The sequence below is a fragment of the Camelus dromedarius genome, chromosome 27 (genome assembly GCF_036321535.1).
Source record: "Camelus dromedarius isolate mCamDro1 chromosome 27, mCamDro1.pat, whole genome shotgun sequence".
In the NCBI taxonomy this organism is placed as follows: Eukaryota; Metazoa; Chordata; class Mammalia; order Artiodactyla; family Camelidae; genus Camelus; species Camelus dromedarius.
In genome coordinates this window covers 10,757,267-10,773,156 of record NC_087462.1, presented here as the reverse complement: position 1 = coordinate 10,773,156, position 15,890 = coordinate 10,757,267, and the positions used below count along the sequence as shown (strand labels likewise).

Here is a 15,890-nt window from a genome sequence, read left to right as displayed (position 1 = left end):
CTAGACCTCAAAGGGGTCCAGACCAAGTAAATAATCTGATTGTGGAAAAAAGGAAGCTCCACTTATTAGGTGATTCTGGAAAACTATTGTTGGTGCTGTTCATCTGCCAACAGTACGGCTCTAAAGGAAAGATGCTTCTTCCATGTTTTTGGAAATATGTGCTAAATGCTGTAGGTCAAAATGGTTGAGTATCAGTAATTCATATGGCTCAACCTCAGAAGAGCAAAATGATGAGCTGGATTTGCTTTAAAAGACTTCAGCGAAGAAAACGAAAAAAGAGGGAGAGGAAAATCTTCACAACCATTAAATCAAGCAGACGGATAGCAGGGTTTGCTTTATCTACTTATACATGAGAGAATTCATAAAAAACATCTTTACATAATACAGGTGGACAAAGTGACTGCCTGGAATCCATATTAGCTTTGCAGAGCCACGCACTGAAAGAAGTGATGGAAGACAAGCACAGCTCTGATCTAATGCCTCCTCCCACCTCAGGATGACAAGAACCACCTATCCAGGTTCCCTGTCATCCCTGGCAGCTGAGCTATGCAAGGAGTTGAAGAAGACAGGAAGGTATATCCTCAGTCATGACAAACGGTTACCCATAGACAGCCTAAATCAACTGTATGTCTAGAAGCCACCCTGGCAACAGTCTGCGGGAATCCTGAGAAGCTGAGCTTGGTTGTCTAGTTCAAAAGCTGCTACTGGACCAACACACATAGAAAGGCACAAGGACCCTTTGCCAGCCATGAGATCCCAGGACCTGGCACCCCTGCTGTTTATCAGAGGAAGCAGGAGTCTGCCCTCAGGAAGAGCTCTTTCTGTAAGAAGTGTTGAAAGCACCCCCCCACAAGAGGAAAGACTTGGAAAAGGGAACACTGGAGACCCAGCCCCACTCACTGCCCACCTCCCCCTACCCCTGCACCTTCCAGGCCACACTCTGCTCTGTGTCCAGAGTACAGTGGGCATCTTGGCCCCTTGGCCCTTCTCTGTGAGCTGTACTGTCCTATACCACTGAAAGACCATCCCTGCCATGCTAACCACCACAACTGCCCCTCAGTTGAGAGCCAGTGCCCACAATCTGTCCCTCTGGGCCCTGTGCATGGCACTCTGGTGGGGCCTCTCCCTCCTGCAAGGCCTCTTGCCCCACTCTCAGGACAGCACTTCCAAATGGTCTGCTGACCAGCACCAGCTGACGGGAACTCATGTTTGTTTTAGGCAAGTTATATGGACTCAGGGGCAATGGGGCATCCAGAGCACTGACGAGCATGTGCCCAGGGAGTGGCCACTCTGGCCACCTAGTACTGTGGTAGCTCTCGCACGCGCTCTCTGTCTCTCCGTCTGTCTGTCTGTCTGTCTGTCTGTCTCTCTCTCTCTCACACACACACCCAGCACACTCTGCTCAAGCTCCCCTTCTAGCCTCAGCCACACTCTGCCAGGTCTCCCTATGATCTAAGGGCCCTTCCTCTCAAGTAAGATCACACCCCTCAGCAGTGATACGAGGCTCCAGGATCCAGCCCTAGCCCCTCGGCATGGACACCAGCCCTTGCCTGCACTCGCCCTCCATGCCAAGCTCTGTGCCTACCCCTCCACCCCACAGGTGCACCTTTCTGAAACTGAACAACTCAAGGACCACCACTCACAAAGGCTTTCCCTCTGCAAGGCAGATTGCTCCCTCTTCTGGGCCCTCACTGTCCCTAGGTCAACTGCAGACTGGGCAGCACCAACCATTTCTAACAAAGCAGCTGCAGTTGGCAAAGGACACAGTTTGACTCTCAGTCGGAGTTGCTGCCCACAGACCTTCCCAAGCAGAGCAAGACAGAAGTACCGAAGGCAGGAGTGGAGGACTGGGCCAAAGAGATCGGCCTGAGAGCCTGCAGGGAGGAGACAAAAGTAAACATGAACAGACACATGAGGGCTCCCAGGTTCACCCCAAGAACCGTGTGGCCCGGCCTCAGTTCCTGCCTCTGAACCTCAACACAGAACCCAGCACATCGGGTTGCACATCTCCCCAGTGTGTGACTATAGTGATGGTTGCAAAGCCTGGTAAATTTTACACTGAACTGAACACTTAAAAACAAAAGGACTCTGTGGTGTATGAGTGCACCTTAGCAAAGTTCTTAGAAAGATGTCTTTTTTTTTAGTTGTGGGCACTGGATTGATAAAAGAAGTTTGTTTTTCCATTAATAATGGTATTGTATTAGTGTTAACCTTTCTCCCCAATCATGTCAAGCCTGGATAGAAAAATTAATTGGGTAAATAGAAGTTACTTTGCTTATCCAGCACTAACTGACATGTAAGCCCTCCCTTTCTCCTAATCACTAGTAGAGTCTTAACCATTTGGAACCAAACCCCAGAAAGCCAATAAGAAAAGTGCTAGCTGAACACCTGCCAGAGCTCCTGCGAGGTTAGCAGCATCTTATCTCCGATTTTTTCCAGGCATAGTATCACAGCTGTACCAACCGAGTGTCCACAAAAGCAAAGGGACAAAGGCCCATTCAAATTTTAAACTCACCACTTTTAGGAACCCTGGTACTATATGGACCTCACCTCATCATAAGCTAAGGGCCAGGAAGCAGATGACCTATTTACCTGGATAGTCAAAAGATATGTCAGGACAGCCTTCTGTGAATTCTTAAGGCAGAAAGGTTTTGAAGATTAGGTAACAACTCTTTGTAATTCTATAAATTGACACACATCAAAGTATGTAAACACCTGTGAATCATCAATCAAGATAACGAACACATCCATCACCCCTAGTCTCCTCGTGCTTTTGTCACCCCTCCCTTCTTCCCTCCCCTCCACGCAACCATTGATCTGCTTTCCATCACTACAGGTTACCTAGCACTTTCTATCTAGAGTTTTGTATGAACAGAATCACACAGTATATGCTTTTTTTCTTGACTGCTTATTCACTCAGTGTAATTATTATGAGATGCATCCATGTTGTGTTTTCAATGGTTTGTTCCTTTTTTGTTTGTTAGTGTTCCCAACTCTTAAGATTTTTACCATAATTTCAATGTTTGGAGGAAACACGGTAGTAGCAACAATCAAGAGGAAATATTCCAACTAGGCAGACCAGAAGGTTTGTAACATCAGCTATTATGCAAAGGACTTCTGAAATTACCTTTCCCCACCCTTTCAGGAGAGGGGAGAGGGCCCAGGAAAGGGTCAAATACTCAAAATTGTTCGCTTATCTTAAGGACACCTGGCAGGGCCATGTCAGTGCTTTTCACCCCAGGAACTTAAAAATTTTGATAAATATCAGTTTCATTTCATAAACAAGAAAACAAGTGTTATTTGAACCAACTCAGAGCTCAGCAGGAGTCACTGCCTGTCATTCTCTGGCCCTGACTAAGACACTCGTGTTACCCTAAACAAACTTTCAGGTAAAACCAACTGTGCAAAACTGACAGTCAAGACTGATATCAAAAGTAGTGACAAAAAAAAAAAAAAAAAAAGTGGCCACACACTGGAAAACAGTCTAGAAGCCCCTGAAAAGGTATATGCAGTTGTTACCACACGACACAGCAATTTCACCTAAGACTTACACCCACACAGAAACTTGTAAACAGATGTTCACAGCAGCTATTTTCCGTAACAACTAAAAGCGGAAACAACCCAAATGTCCACCAACAAATATGTGGAAAAACAAAATACGGTCTGGCCATACTGTGGAATATTACTCAGGCATAAAAAGGAATGGAGCAGATACATGCTACAATGTGGATGAAACTTGAAAATGCTCAGTGAAAGAACAAAAAAGCCACATACTATATGATTCTATTCATATGAAATGTCCAGAGTAGGCAAATTCAGAGACATAAAGACTAATGGTTGCCTGGGGTTGGAGATGGGAGGACTGACAAGCTAAGGGGTGTATGGTTTCTTTTTAGGGTGATGAAAATGTCCTAAAATCAACTGTGGTGGTGGCTGCACAACTCTGAACGTACCAAAGCCACTGAACTGCACACTTTGAATGGCTGAAGTCTATGGTATGTGAATTCTATCTCAATAAAACTGCAAGAAAAAAAGTGGTTACACAGCACTTGACACTTCACAGACACTCATCCAATAAAATCAAAAGATAAAAAAGATAAAATCAAAAGGCATTCAGAATGGAAGCCCCATCGTACAGTTGGTTACACAGACAACCCTTGAGGACAAATAAGGAAAATTTTCCAAATGCTATAGGCAGCCAATGCTGCTAACTGGCATAGGAAATAATCAACTTTTTCCCACTTTCTGGTTCTATTCAGACTCTCCTGCCCCCAAATTCAGGGCCTTCTCTTGTGACACGAAGGATATCACTCCCCTATCCCAAACACAGATCTAAAGTTAGGCTACAGGTGGGTGGGTCATCGGAGCTAGTTAAAAGAAAGAAGGACAAGCCCTTTTGAGGTCATCAAAACTTAAGTGAGCTCAACTGTAATGTTTACCTTCGGTGGAGTGTTTTCATGCTTTTTTTCAGTACAGTTCAGTGTTCAGGTGCAGGAAAAGAAATCAATATTTCAACTGAAGGAGAAGGACGTGCCTCCACAATCAATTGCAAACAGATTGCAATGATCAAAACTAGAACTCAAGTTTGCCGTTCTATAGGCTATGGTTTAAAAAGGATTTGCAATGAAAAGACTACCTTCCACAACCCAGAGCTGCCACGGGTCATGGCACACTTCTCAACCAAGAGCTCTTTATCCTCAGCCTTCTGGACATGCTGGACACAAATCCTAATTACAGATAGCACTATCTGGTCCATCCACTCATAAGCAAATCCAGATTTTGCGGATGTTTAAAAGTTAACAAAAACATAGCTGTTACTCCCATTTTACAGCTGTGCCAACAGAGAGTTCTACAGAGTAGAAACCACAGGTGTTATCACGAGCCTCCAGTGGCTCATTCATTTCTCCATGCAAACTCTCCCCTCTCTCCTACCTTCCTCCACCACATGTAAACAAAACTCAAAAAACACATACTTGCACACCTGTTCTCCCTAATGCCCCACCCATCAAGTTTCTATTTTTAAGGAATCTGAAGTTAGAATGAGTCAATGTTTTCTGCTTCTATTAGGGGCAAAAAAGAAAGCCCAAGTGGGTGGTCTACCCACAGGAGTGACTCAATCAACAAAAGTGTAAGCCCCATCCCCCAGGACAGTGCCTGAACTCACTCTGGCTGAGGATGGGTTGGCTCCCCCAGCCCTGGCAGTGGGTCTTCATGCCGAGGGACACCTGTGACAGGTTGAGCCCTATCCTATAACTCCTCCCTGTCTGAGAATTCAAGAAAATAAACCTGAGGGAAGTGCCAGGGATAGGAATGGAATCTAAGATCCAGAGGATGATGGCTACATTCTTGGAGAGCCCAGCCCAAGACCACAGCCAGCCCCCTCTCCTACCTGGGGGACCCAGGTCCAGGAAGTTATCTGTCTGATACTCATAACACAAACCCAATCTTAAAATACCTAAGTAACCTTTGCTAAATGTTCACATCAAGAACAAACGTTTCTGAAGTGGCAGACTCATTTATGTAAAATCCACTACCACTGCCCCATTGGAGGAACAAACTCAAAACCAACTTTTCCAAGGCAAGGCTGCGGAGTTACGTAACAGGTCAGTCTCAGCAACAGGCAATGCAAGAAGGAAAAACAAAACATAAACTACCTCTTAAATAATCTTGATAGCCAGCGAGTGTAGGGTTCTCCATTAGAGGCATACATTCCGTTCCTGTTCGGGGAGCCTCGACCCTCCTCTCGCCAGCGTCCCTGGGCCCGGGGAAATTTGAACTCGCCACTCAGTGGGCATGAATGGGAGGAGGAGGCGGGTAGGACTACAGGTGGAAGGGTGGGGCTGGGCTGTCGGATCAGCCAGAGGGGAAGCCCGAACAGAACAGATCACCCTGGAGCTGGCTTGAGCGGGGCACTAACCCAGCTCGAGAAGAACTCGGGAAGAGATCACCCCACGACCCGGCGAGATACGGACCTAGAGCGGCTCACCTCGGACAGGCCCGGAAGGGGACTTGGGACAGACAACCTAAGACCCAGCCTGAGCTAGATCCTGAGATCACCCGGACGCAACCTGAGTGGGACTTGAAGCAGGTCTGCCCGAGTTCAACTGGAGAGCGGGAACCGGGGCAGATTACTCCGGGCACGTCCTAAGTGGGAGATCCCGGGCCAGGTTACTCCGGACTGGGTCGGAGTGCGGGACCCGAGCAGATCAGCCCAGGCCCAGCCGGAGGGGAAGCCGGGGCAGGTCCCCGACCGCCGAGGCCCGGCCCCGGCTTCCGGCGCCGCCATGTGCCGCTCACCTGCGCATCGAGCTGTCCGGCCACAGCGCCCGGGCCCGCGCCGACCGGGGCCCCCGCGCCGCCACCTCCGGGGCCGCCGGGGGGCGTCTGGGTCTGGCTGGGGAGGGTGAAGTCGGTAAACTCGAACTCGGAGCCCTGTGTGTCGGCGCCGAGCAGCTCGGCCTCCTCGGTGTCCAGGAAGGTGAGCGTCTGCGAGCTGGGCCCGTACGCCTCCACGCTCATGGTGCCGCCGTATAGGACCCTCGGGCCGGCCCCGCGCCGCACTCGAGTCCGCCGCCGCACTAAGGCCTAGGCCGCAGGCCTCGGGCCGCCGCCGCCGCCGCGCCCGTACCCCTAAACCGGATCAAAATGCCCGCCGTAGAGCGAGCCGGGTCGAGAGCCACGCGCGTCGAGCCGCCGCTGCTACCGCTGAGCCCCTCAGCGTCGCCGCTTCCTTCGGAGCCGCCCGCCCTCACAGCCCCCGGCAGGAACCGCCGCCGCTGCCGCTGCCGCCGACGTGCGCGTGCGCGAGCCCGACGCCGGCGCAGGTGCGCGTGCGCGAGCCCGACGCCGGCGCAGGCGCGCGCGCTCCTCGAGGACGCCTCCAACCGCGCCCGGACTCCGGGAGATGAGCGGGCCGACGGGACGCGCAGCGCGCACGCGTGGGCAGGCGGGGCTTCCAACAGCCGTCGCGGGGGCAACTCGAGGACGTGGTCCCGCCCCAACCGCTACTGTGTGGCGCCCATGTAATGAGTGGTGCGGCAGTGGTCATCTGTGCCCTTAGGGTCGGCGACAGTGTCTTGGGTTAATTGAGCGCCAACTGAATGCCTTACATAGGTGGAACGAACACTCGGGAGACTTGGCGAGGACTATGGGTCCCCATCTCTCGAAGAAGCTCCTTGGGCCTGTTTCCCCATCTCTAATATGGGGGTGCCTGGCACATAGTAGCTGCTCAGTGTGCATTGGTTAAGTAAACGAATGGGGACAGTTCTTAGCACAGAGCTTAGCACGCGGAAATGGTGGTTTATGCTGCTCCGAACAACATTCAGAGGCGTGTAACAAAGCTATTGGGAGCACTTGCTCTGGGTTTCTGAAATCCACCCCTGGCCACCTAGTGGCTGTGTGACTTTGTACAAATGATATCTCTGAGCCTAGGGTTTCCTCAGCTGGGAAAGGGAAATAATAACCATTATGATGGGATGAGGAATAAATGAAATACTGTTTACTGCTTTAAGTGTTTATAAAAAAAAAGTTCCTCATAGGTTGGCTTTGTTTATCACATGATCATCCTCATGGAGAGAATAATGCCCACATAGGAGGTGCTCAGTAAAAATTCAGCTACTAGTTTATGAGCCTTAATCTCTTAACTCTAAGCCTCAGCTTCCTCTTTTGTAAAGTGTCTTGGAGAACCCCCCACTTCCCTTTCTGCCCCAAGATCTGGGGATTTTAAGTACTTGAAGTCAGCTCATAGGGCTCCTGGTTTGCAGGATTGTGCTGAAAGCTCCTGATGCTGCATGGTTCTTCATTTTCTAGTATTCCTGTCACAACATGGTAGGAGGTTCCTTTTTCCTTCACATCCTTTTTGGCCTCTTGTGAACTAAAATGTGGGAATATAAAAAATGAATAATTAGGTCCCCTTCTCCAGGAAGACACAGTTTAATGGAGAATCCCAATAAGGCAACAGATGGTTTCAATAAAATGCAAAGCCCTCTATGGAAAACATCCAATTGAATTGGTAGAAACATTTAAGACTGATCTGGTAAAACTTACCAGAGTTTTAAATTGCCTTGCCACCCCCCTTTTGACCTGGTGATTCTACTTTTAAGGATCTCCTCTTATTTCCTACATATGCTCATATTTGCAAAATGACATTGTGGACGATACACTAAAACATCTATTTAACACAAAAGAAGTCGGTAATGGAGGAATTGAAAAAAAAAGTCAAGACATATAAAAAACAAACAGTAAAATGGCAGAAATAAATCCTTATCAGTAAGTACATTTAAAGTAAAAGGATTAAACTCTACACTTGAAAGGCAGAGATTGCCAGAATTGATTTTTCTTTAAAAATCTTGATCCAACAAAATTCTCTGTCTACAAGAGACTCACTTTAGATTCAAAGACAAATAGGTTGAAAGTAAATGGATAGAAAAAGATATTCCATGCAAATATATCTGAAAGAGAACTAGATTGACTTTACTAACATATAAAATAGATGTTAAGACTAAAATTGTTACTCAGGACAAAGAATATTATATAATGATAAAATTTTCAATCTAGCAGGAAGAAATAATTATAAACATGAAATCACCTAACAACAAAGCCCCAAAATACATGAAGGAAAATGTGAGAAATTAAAAGGAGAAATAAACAATTCAACAGCAATTATGGTTTACTAGAGAGGAAAGGAGTCAAAGGCTTAGGGAGATTGAAATGTAAGAGTGGATTTGTCATTTAAGGCCTACACACCTACCCTGGGAGGGTCCAAAGGACACAACTTTCATCATAACTGTGAGAAATAAATTTGTGAAGGGAACCCCAGCATCCTGGAAAAGCTCTATGATCTCTCTTCTCTGTAGACCAGAACTTAGAGCAGTAACTACTGCCACTGAATTGTGAAACCTAAATGCAATGAGAGTAATTGAATCATGGGGTGGCCCAGGCCAAGTGGTAGCCCTCAACCATCAAAGGCAAGGTGAGTGTGGTTATTGTAATGGACAGCAGAGTCAAAGCAGCAATCAGAATAGACCCACAGAGACCTATGGCATTGGCTAGTTGATTGTGGTGTTCCTAGAAGTGAAATAGATGGGAAGCCTACTAAATTCTTATGTGATCTGTTTAAGCAGAAAAGTTCTAGGTCAAGTGAAGGAAAGTCTAACTTGAACCATGAAAATAGAGTCATGGCCCCTCAGTCAATTCTCAGACTTGATCCAGGTCACAAACCCGGAAATTCTAATGAAGAGGAAGCTGGGTCCCCATGAAGAAGGACCCCGCTACACTACCAAAACTTTATATGTTAATATTTCCCCAATCTTCCCCAATGGAATCTTTGTCCTTTACCAAGGTGACTGTGTACTGGGGAAAAAGAAATAATTAGGCCTTTCAGGGATTACTGGACACTGGCTTTGGAGCAACACTAATTCCAAGAGACCCAAAACATCACTTTGGTCCATCAGTCAGAATAGAGGCTTATGGAGCTCAAGTTGTCAATGGAGTTTTATTTGGTCCATCTCACAATGGGTCCAGTGGGTCCCTGAACCCATCCTGTGGTTATTTCCCCAGTTCTGGAATGCATACTTGGAATAGATGCACTTAGCAGCTGGCAGAATCCTCATATTTATTCCCTGAACTGTGGAGTGAGGGCTCTTATGGTGGGAGAGGTCAAGTGAAAGCCACTAGAACTATCTCTACCTAAGAAAATGGTAAACCAAAACCAAGACTGGATTCCTGGAGGGACTGCAGACATGAGTACCACCATAAAGGAGGGACTGCAGAGATTGGTGCCACCATCAAGGACCCGAAAGATGCAGTTGAATGCGTATCTTTATTTATCTCTGCCATTTGGCCTGTGCAGAGGACAGATGGAGCTTGGAGAATGACAATGGATTATCACAAGTTTAACCAGGTGGTAACTCCATTTGCAGCTACCCTACCAGCTGTGGTTTTATTTCTTGAGCAAACAAACACATTCTCAGTACCTGGTATGTAGTTGGCAGATTGGTGAAGGCCTTTTTCTCCATTCTTGGCCAAGACGCATTAGAAGTAGTTTGCTTTCAGCTGACAAGGCCAGCAATATACCCTCAATGCCCTACCTCAGGGCTCCATCAACTCCCCATTTCTTTGTCATAATTTAGTTGGAAGGAATCTTGATCACCTTTCCCTTTCCCAAGATGTCACATTGGTCCATTATATTGGTGACATTATGCTGATGGGGCCTAGTGAATAAGGAGTAGTAACCAGTATGGACTAAATGCTAAGATATTTGCATGTCAGAGAGTAGAAAATGAATCCAACAAAAATTCGAGGGCCTTCTAGCTCAGTGAAATTTCTAGGGGTCCAGAGATGTGGGGCATGCCGAGGTATCCCTTCTGAGGTGGCTAAATTGTTGCATCTGGCCCCATCTGCAACAAAGAAAGAGGCACAATGCCTCGTGGGCCTCTTTGGATTTTGGAGGCAACACAGTCCTTATCTGGGTGTTTACCCAGTGACCTGAAAAATTGCTCTGTTTGAGTGGGACCCAGAACAAGAGAAGGCTCTATAACAGATCCAGGCTGCCATGCAAGCTGTTCTGCCACTTGGGCCATATGATCCAGCAGATCCAATGGTGCTCGGAGTGTCAGTGACAGATAGAGATGCTGTCTGGAGTCTTTAGCAGCCCAGATAGGTGAATCTGCAGCACAAGCCCTTAGGATTTTGGAGCAAAGCCCTGCCATTCTCTGCAGGCAAATCCTCTCCTTTTGAGAAACAGCTTTAGCACATCCTGCTCCCGGGCTTTAGTAGAAACTGAACGCTTCACCATGAGTCACCAAGTTACCATGGGATCTGAGCTGCCCATCATGAACTGGGTATTGTCTGACCCATCAACCCATAAAAGTGGATGTGACAGCAGTACTCCATCATCAAATGGAAGGGGTATATCTACAAGATCAGGCCCAACTAAGAGAAGAAGGAGAAGGAGAAGAAGGAGAGGGAGAGGGAGGAGGAGGAGGAAGAGAAGGAGGAAAAGGAGAAGAAGAAGGAGGAGGAGGAGGAGGAAGAGGAGGGGGAGAAGAAGGAGAAGAAGGAAGGGGGGGGGGATGATGATCAAGTCCAAGCAGACCCTGAAGGCACAAGTAAGTTACCTGAAAAAGTGCTCCAAATGCCCACAGACCCCACTTCTGTTACACTGTCTTCTCTCTCCCAGCCTGTGCCTATGGCCTCATGTGGCATTTCCTATGATCAGTTTCCAGAGGAAAAGTAATCTTGGGCCTGGATTACAGGTGGTTCTGCATGATATGCAGGCACCACAAAGAGTAGATGGCTGCAAAGCTACAGCTGCTCTCTGTGACAGCCCTGAAGGGCAGCAGTGAAGAGAAGTCCTCCCCAAGGACAGAACTTCAACTGGCACACTTAGTTGTTCATTTTGCTTGGAAGGAGAAATGGCCAAATATGTGATTATACACCGATTCCTGGGCTGTGGCCAATAGTTTGGTTGGATGGTCAGGGACTTGGAAGGAACATGATTGGAAAATTAGGGACAAGGAAGTCTGGGGAAGAGGTATGTGGATAGACCTCTGTGAATGGGGGGGAAATGTGAAGATATTTGTGTCCCAGGTGAATATTCACCAAAGGGTGAACTCAACAGAGGAGGATTTTAATACTCAAGTGGACAAGATGACACATTCTGTGAACACCAGTCAACCTCTTTCCCCAGACACTCCTGTCACCACCCAACAGACCACGCACGAACAAGTGGCCATGGTGGCAGAAATGGAGATTATGATGGGTTCAGCAACATGGACTTCCATTCACTAAGGCCAGCCTGGCTATGACCACTGCTGGCCAATCTACTGACAACAGAGATCAACACTGAGCCCCAATATGGCACCATTCCCTGGGGTGATCAGCCAGCTACCTGAAGGCAGGTTGATTACTTTGGACCACCTACATCATGGAAGAAGCAGCATTTTGTTCTCACTGGAATAGACACTTACTCTGGATGTGGAATTGCCTTCTCTGCCCGTAACACTTCTACCTAAACTGCCATGTGGACTTACAGAATGCCCTAGTCACCATCATGGTACTCCACACAGCATTCTTATGATCAAGGAACTCCTTTCACTGCAAATGAAATATGGCAATGAATTCGCTGGTCTTACCACGTTCTCCATCATCCTAAAGCAGCTGCTTTGAAAAAGCAACGAATGGCCATTTGAAGACTCAGTTACAGTGCAGGCAAGGTGGCAGTACCTTGCATGGCTGAGGCATGGCTCTCCGGGAGACTGCATATGCTCTGAATCTGATACATGGTGCTGTTTCTCCAATAGCCAGGATTTATGAATCTAGGAATCAAGGTGATATGGGAGTGGCACCTTTCACTGTTACCATTAGCAACCCCTAGCAAAATTTTTGCTCCCTGCCCCCATGACCTTATGTTCTACTGACCTAGAGGTCTTCATCACAAAGGGAGGACTGCTTAGACGAGGAAAGACAACAGTGATTCCCTTGAACTGGCCGTTAAGACAGCCACCTGGCCTCTTTGGGTTCTTCGTGCCTCTGAATCAACAGGCAAAGAAGGGAGTTACTGTGCTGGCTGAGGTGATGGATCCTGATGATCAAGGGGGAAGTTGGACTGCTATTCCACAATGGAGGTAAGAAAGAGCATGTCTGAACCACAGGAGATCCCTGAAGGCATCTCTTAGTATTACAATGGACCTGTGATTAAGGTCCATGGGAAACTGTTCAGTCAGGACTTACTAATGGCCCAGACCCTTCAGGAATGAAGGTTTGGTGGGAGAGGGTAGAGCTCAGTGGTAGAGCATGTGCTTAGCATGCATCCGGTCATGGGTTCAATCCCCAAGACCTCCATCAAAATAATAAGTAAGTAAATAACTAAATAAATCTAATTACCTCTCTCCCCCCTAAAAAAAGGAATGAAGTTTTGCATCATCCTATCAAGTAAAGAACTATGACCACTTGGGTGCTTGCTGAGAGCAAAGAGAATATGGAACCAGTGGTAGAAGAAGGCAGTTAATACCAGCTATGACCTCATGACCAGATACAGAAGTGAGGACTGAAACACTCATGAGTATTTCTTTCTCTTTTTTTCACTATGAATTTGTATGTAAGACCTAAATAGCCGATATCTTTGTTTTCTTCCTTCTCGTATCATGTAATGTCAGATGTATTGACTTTACAGCGCAGTATTTTAGTATCATTAGCATCATTCAAGTATTTAACTTACAGGATAAATCAAGGACAAAAGCAAACATCACCCAAAGACTTTGCATTCTCCTCTGGAGAAAGGGTTAGTACATGTTCATTGTACACAGGAAAGTTGTATCATCTGAAGCACGGTTATCACCTGCTTAGTGTCTTTATTGGGAAATTAAGTGTGGTTGAAGGAGATGTGTATGATTGCCAAGTTGACCTGGGGTGGACTTGTGATTGTTAATTTGGGGTATCAACTTCACTAGGCCATGGTACCCAATATTTGGCCAAACATTTTTCTAGATGTTTCTATGAAGGTGTTTTTAAGATGAGATTAACATTTAAATAAGTCAGGCCAAGAAGGACAAATACTACATGATTCCACTCATAAGAGGTACCAAGTGGGCAAATTCAGAAAGACAGGAAATAGAATGGTAGTGGCCAGGGTATGGAGGAGAGGAATTGTGACAGGTATGGGGTTTCTTTCGGGGATAATGGAAATGTTCTGGAATGAGATAGTGGTGATGGTTGCACAACATTGTGAATGTACTAAAAATCAGTGCATTGTCTATTTTAAAAAGATGAATTTTGGGGGTAGAGTATAGGTCAAGTGGTAGAGCATGTGCTTAGCATGCATATGGTTCTGGGTTCAATCCCCAGGACCTCCTCTAAGAATAAATAAACAAACAAACCTAATTACCTTCCCTCACCAAAATCAATAACAAAACATAAAATAAAAGGATGAATTTTATGTCATGGGGTTTCATCTCGATTTAAAAGTTGCCCCTCCAAATCAATATTTTGGAAGTTTAAAATACATCCTCAAATCCTTTGACACTTTTTTCCGATTGCCCTCCCCTTGAGTGTAACTGGACTTTGTGACCTGCAGCTAATGAACAGAAGGTGAAACAGAAGGTGATAGAAGTAACTGCACGACACTAGAGGAATGCGGGCTTCTGCCTTGCCCTCTCCTGGTCACTCACTCAAGGGGACACAAGCTACCATGTCAGGAGGACACTCAAACATTGTTACGGGGAAGCCTCCAGAGAAAGGAACTAAGACCTCTCACCATCAGCCAGCACCTGCTGCCACTCACGTGTGAGCCACCTTGACTGTGGACCCTGCAGCTCTAGAAGAATTTCCACTACCTCCAGCTCTAGCCAACATCTTGACCACAACCTCCTGAGAGACCCTGAGTCAGATCCACATGGCCAAGCCACTCCCTAATTCCTGACCTACAGAAACTATGAGATAACAAGGGTTTATTGTTTTAAACTACTGACTTTTTTGTAATTGAAGCATAGTCAGTTTACAATGTGCCAATTTTTGTTGTACAGCATAATGTTTCAGTTATACATATACCTACATATATTTGTTTTCATATTCTTTTTCATTACAGGTTACTACAAGATATTGAATATAGTTCCCTGTGCTATACAGAAGAAATTTGGGGGCTTTAAATCTATTTTATATATAGTAGTTGATACTTGCAAATCTCAAACTCCCAGTTTACACTTTCCCACTCCCTTCCCCAACCTCCCTGTAATCATAAGATTGTTTATGACATCTGTGAGTCTGTTTCTGTTTTGTAGGTGAGGTCATTAGTGTCTTCTTTTTTTCTTTTTTTAGATTCCACAATGAGTGATATCATATGGTATTTTTCTTTCTTTTTCTGGCTTACTTCACGTAGAATGACAATCTCCAGGCCTATCCAAGTTGTTGCAAGTGGCACTATTTTATTCTTTTTTATGGCTGAGTAGTATTCCATTGTATAAATACACTACAGCTTCTTAAACTAATTGTGGGTATAATTTGTTACACATCAATGGATAACTGATACAAACATACAAGATGTTTAATTGCAGGGTAGTTGCTAAGAACAAAAGATTCAAAACAACTTAGGTGCCCTGCATTAGTAGGAAATGACTTGTCCCAACCTCAGATTGGGTTGTCACACCCCTAACGGCAGGGCAACCTCAACTATCATGGGCTGGGAGATATTCTGGTTGAGATGCCTCAGGAGGGAGCCCAGCCTCAGAACGTGGTCTGGAGCAGCTGAGCCCCAGGCCCTCCTAGTGCACGTCAGTTCTCCAGCTTTGCCAAAGACACAGTAGCCAGAATTCCACACACATGCCTTATCTTTCTTTTCCCTGTCACCCCAAGAACTTCCTTTCCCTTCCTCTGATAGAGTCTTCTTCATGGCCAGCATTGATCATAACTGTGATTAAATTATCGCCCATGTGATTCTTTGTCTAATGTACATCATTTTGTGTAGAGGATGCTGTGGGCACCCTTCCCGGATCTCCTTTACTGCCTGGTGCACTTGTACCCCCAGCTGCTGCAACTATTGTCTGCTAATGGCTCACAGCCACCCCTGGTGAATTTCCCTCATCCAAACTGCCTCACCAGGGTGGTTATGGCCCCCAGCACAAACAGACCTTAGGGAGGTCCATACCAAAAATGGATTGGCATGGGAAACCAGAGGCTGAACCCCTGGCATCAAAATGGGACCAACTCTGACGCTGGTCATGCTCTAGGGTCCCCCTACCCAGAGCAATGGAGGCTTGATTCCAGGTGAGCCCACTTCCTTGCCTGCTCCTTCCCTAACTGGTCCTGCATCCCTCACTCCCTCACAAGTTTCTCCCAGACTCACACAACTTTTACCCCCATCTCAGGCTTCTAGAGAACCCAACCCAAGCCAGGGT

General features: G+C 46.5%; 1 protein-coding gene across 2 annotated transcripts in view; it reads right to left on the bottom strand.

Annotated features, from left to right (window-relative positions):
- UPF1 (UPF1 RNA helicase and ATPase) overlaps positions 1-6,791 on the bottom strand; it is a 32,124-nt gene extending 25,333 nt beyond the window's left edge. For both annotated transcript variants that reach the window (XM_031437673.2, XM_031437674.2), the window contains exon 1: positions 6,298-6,791. In XM_031437673.2, coding sequence (XP_031293533.2) covers positions 6,298-6,519 — 222 coding nt within the window. In that variant the 5' untranslated portion in view covers positions 6,520-6,791. The remainder of the gene's footprint in view (positions 1-6,297) is intronic.
- Positions 6,792-15,890: the final 9,099 nt, after the last annotated feature.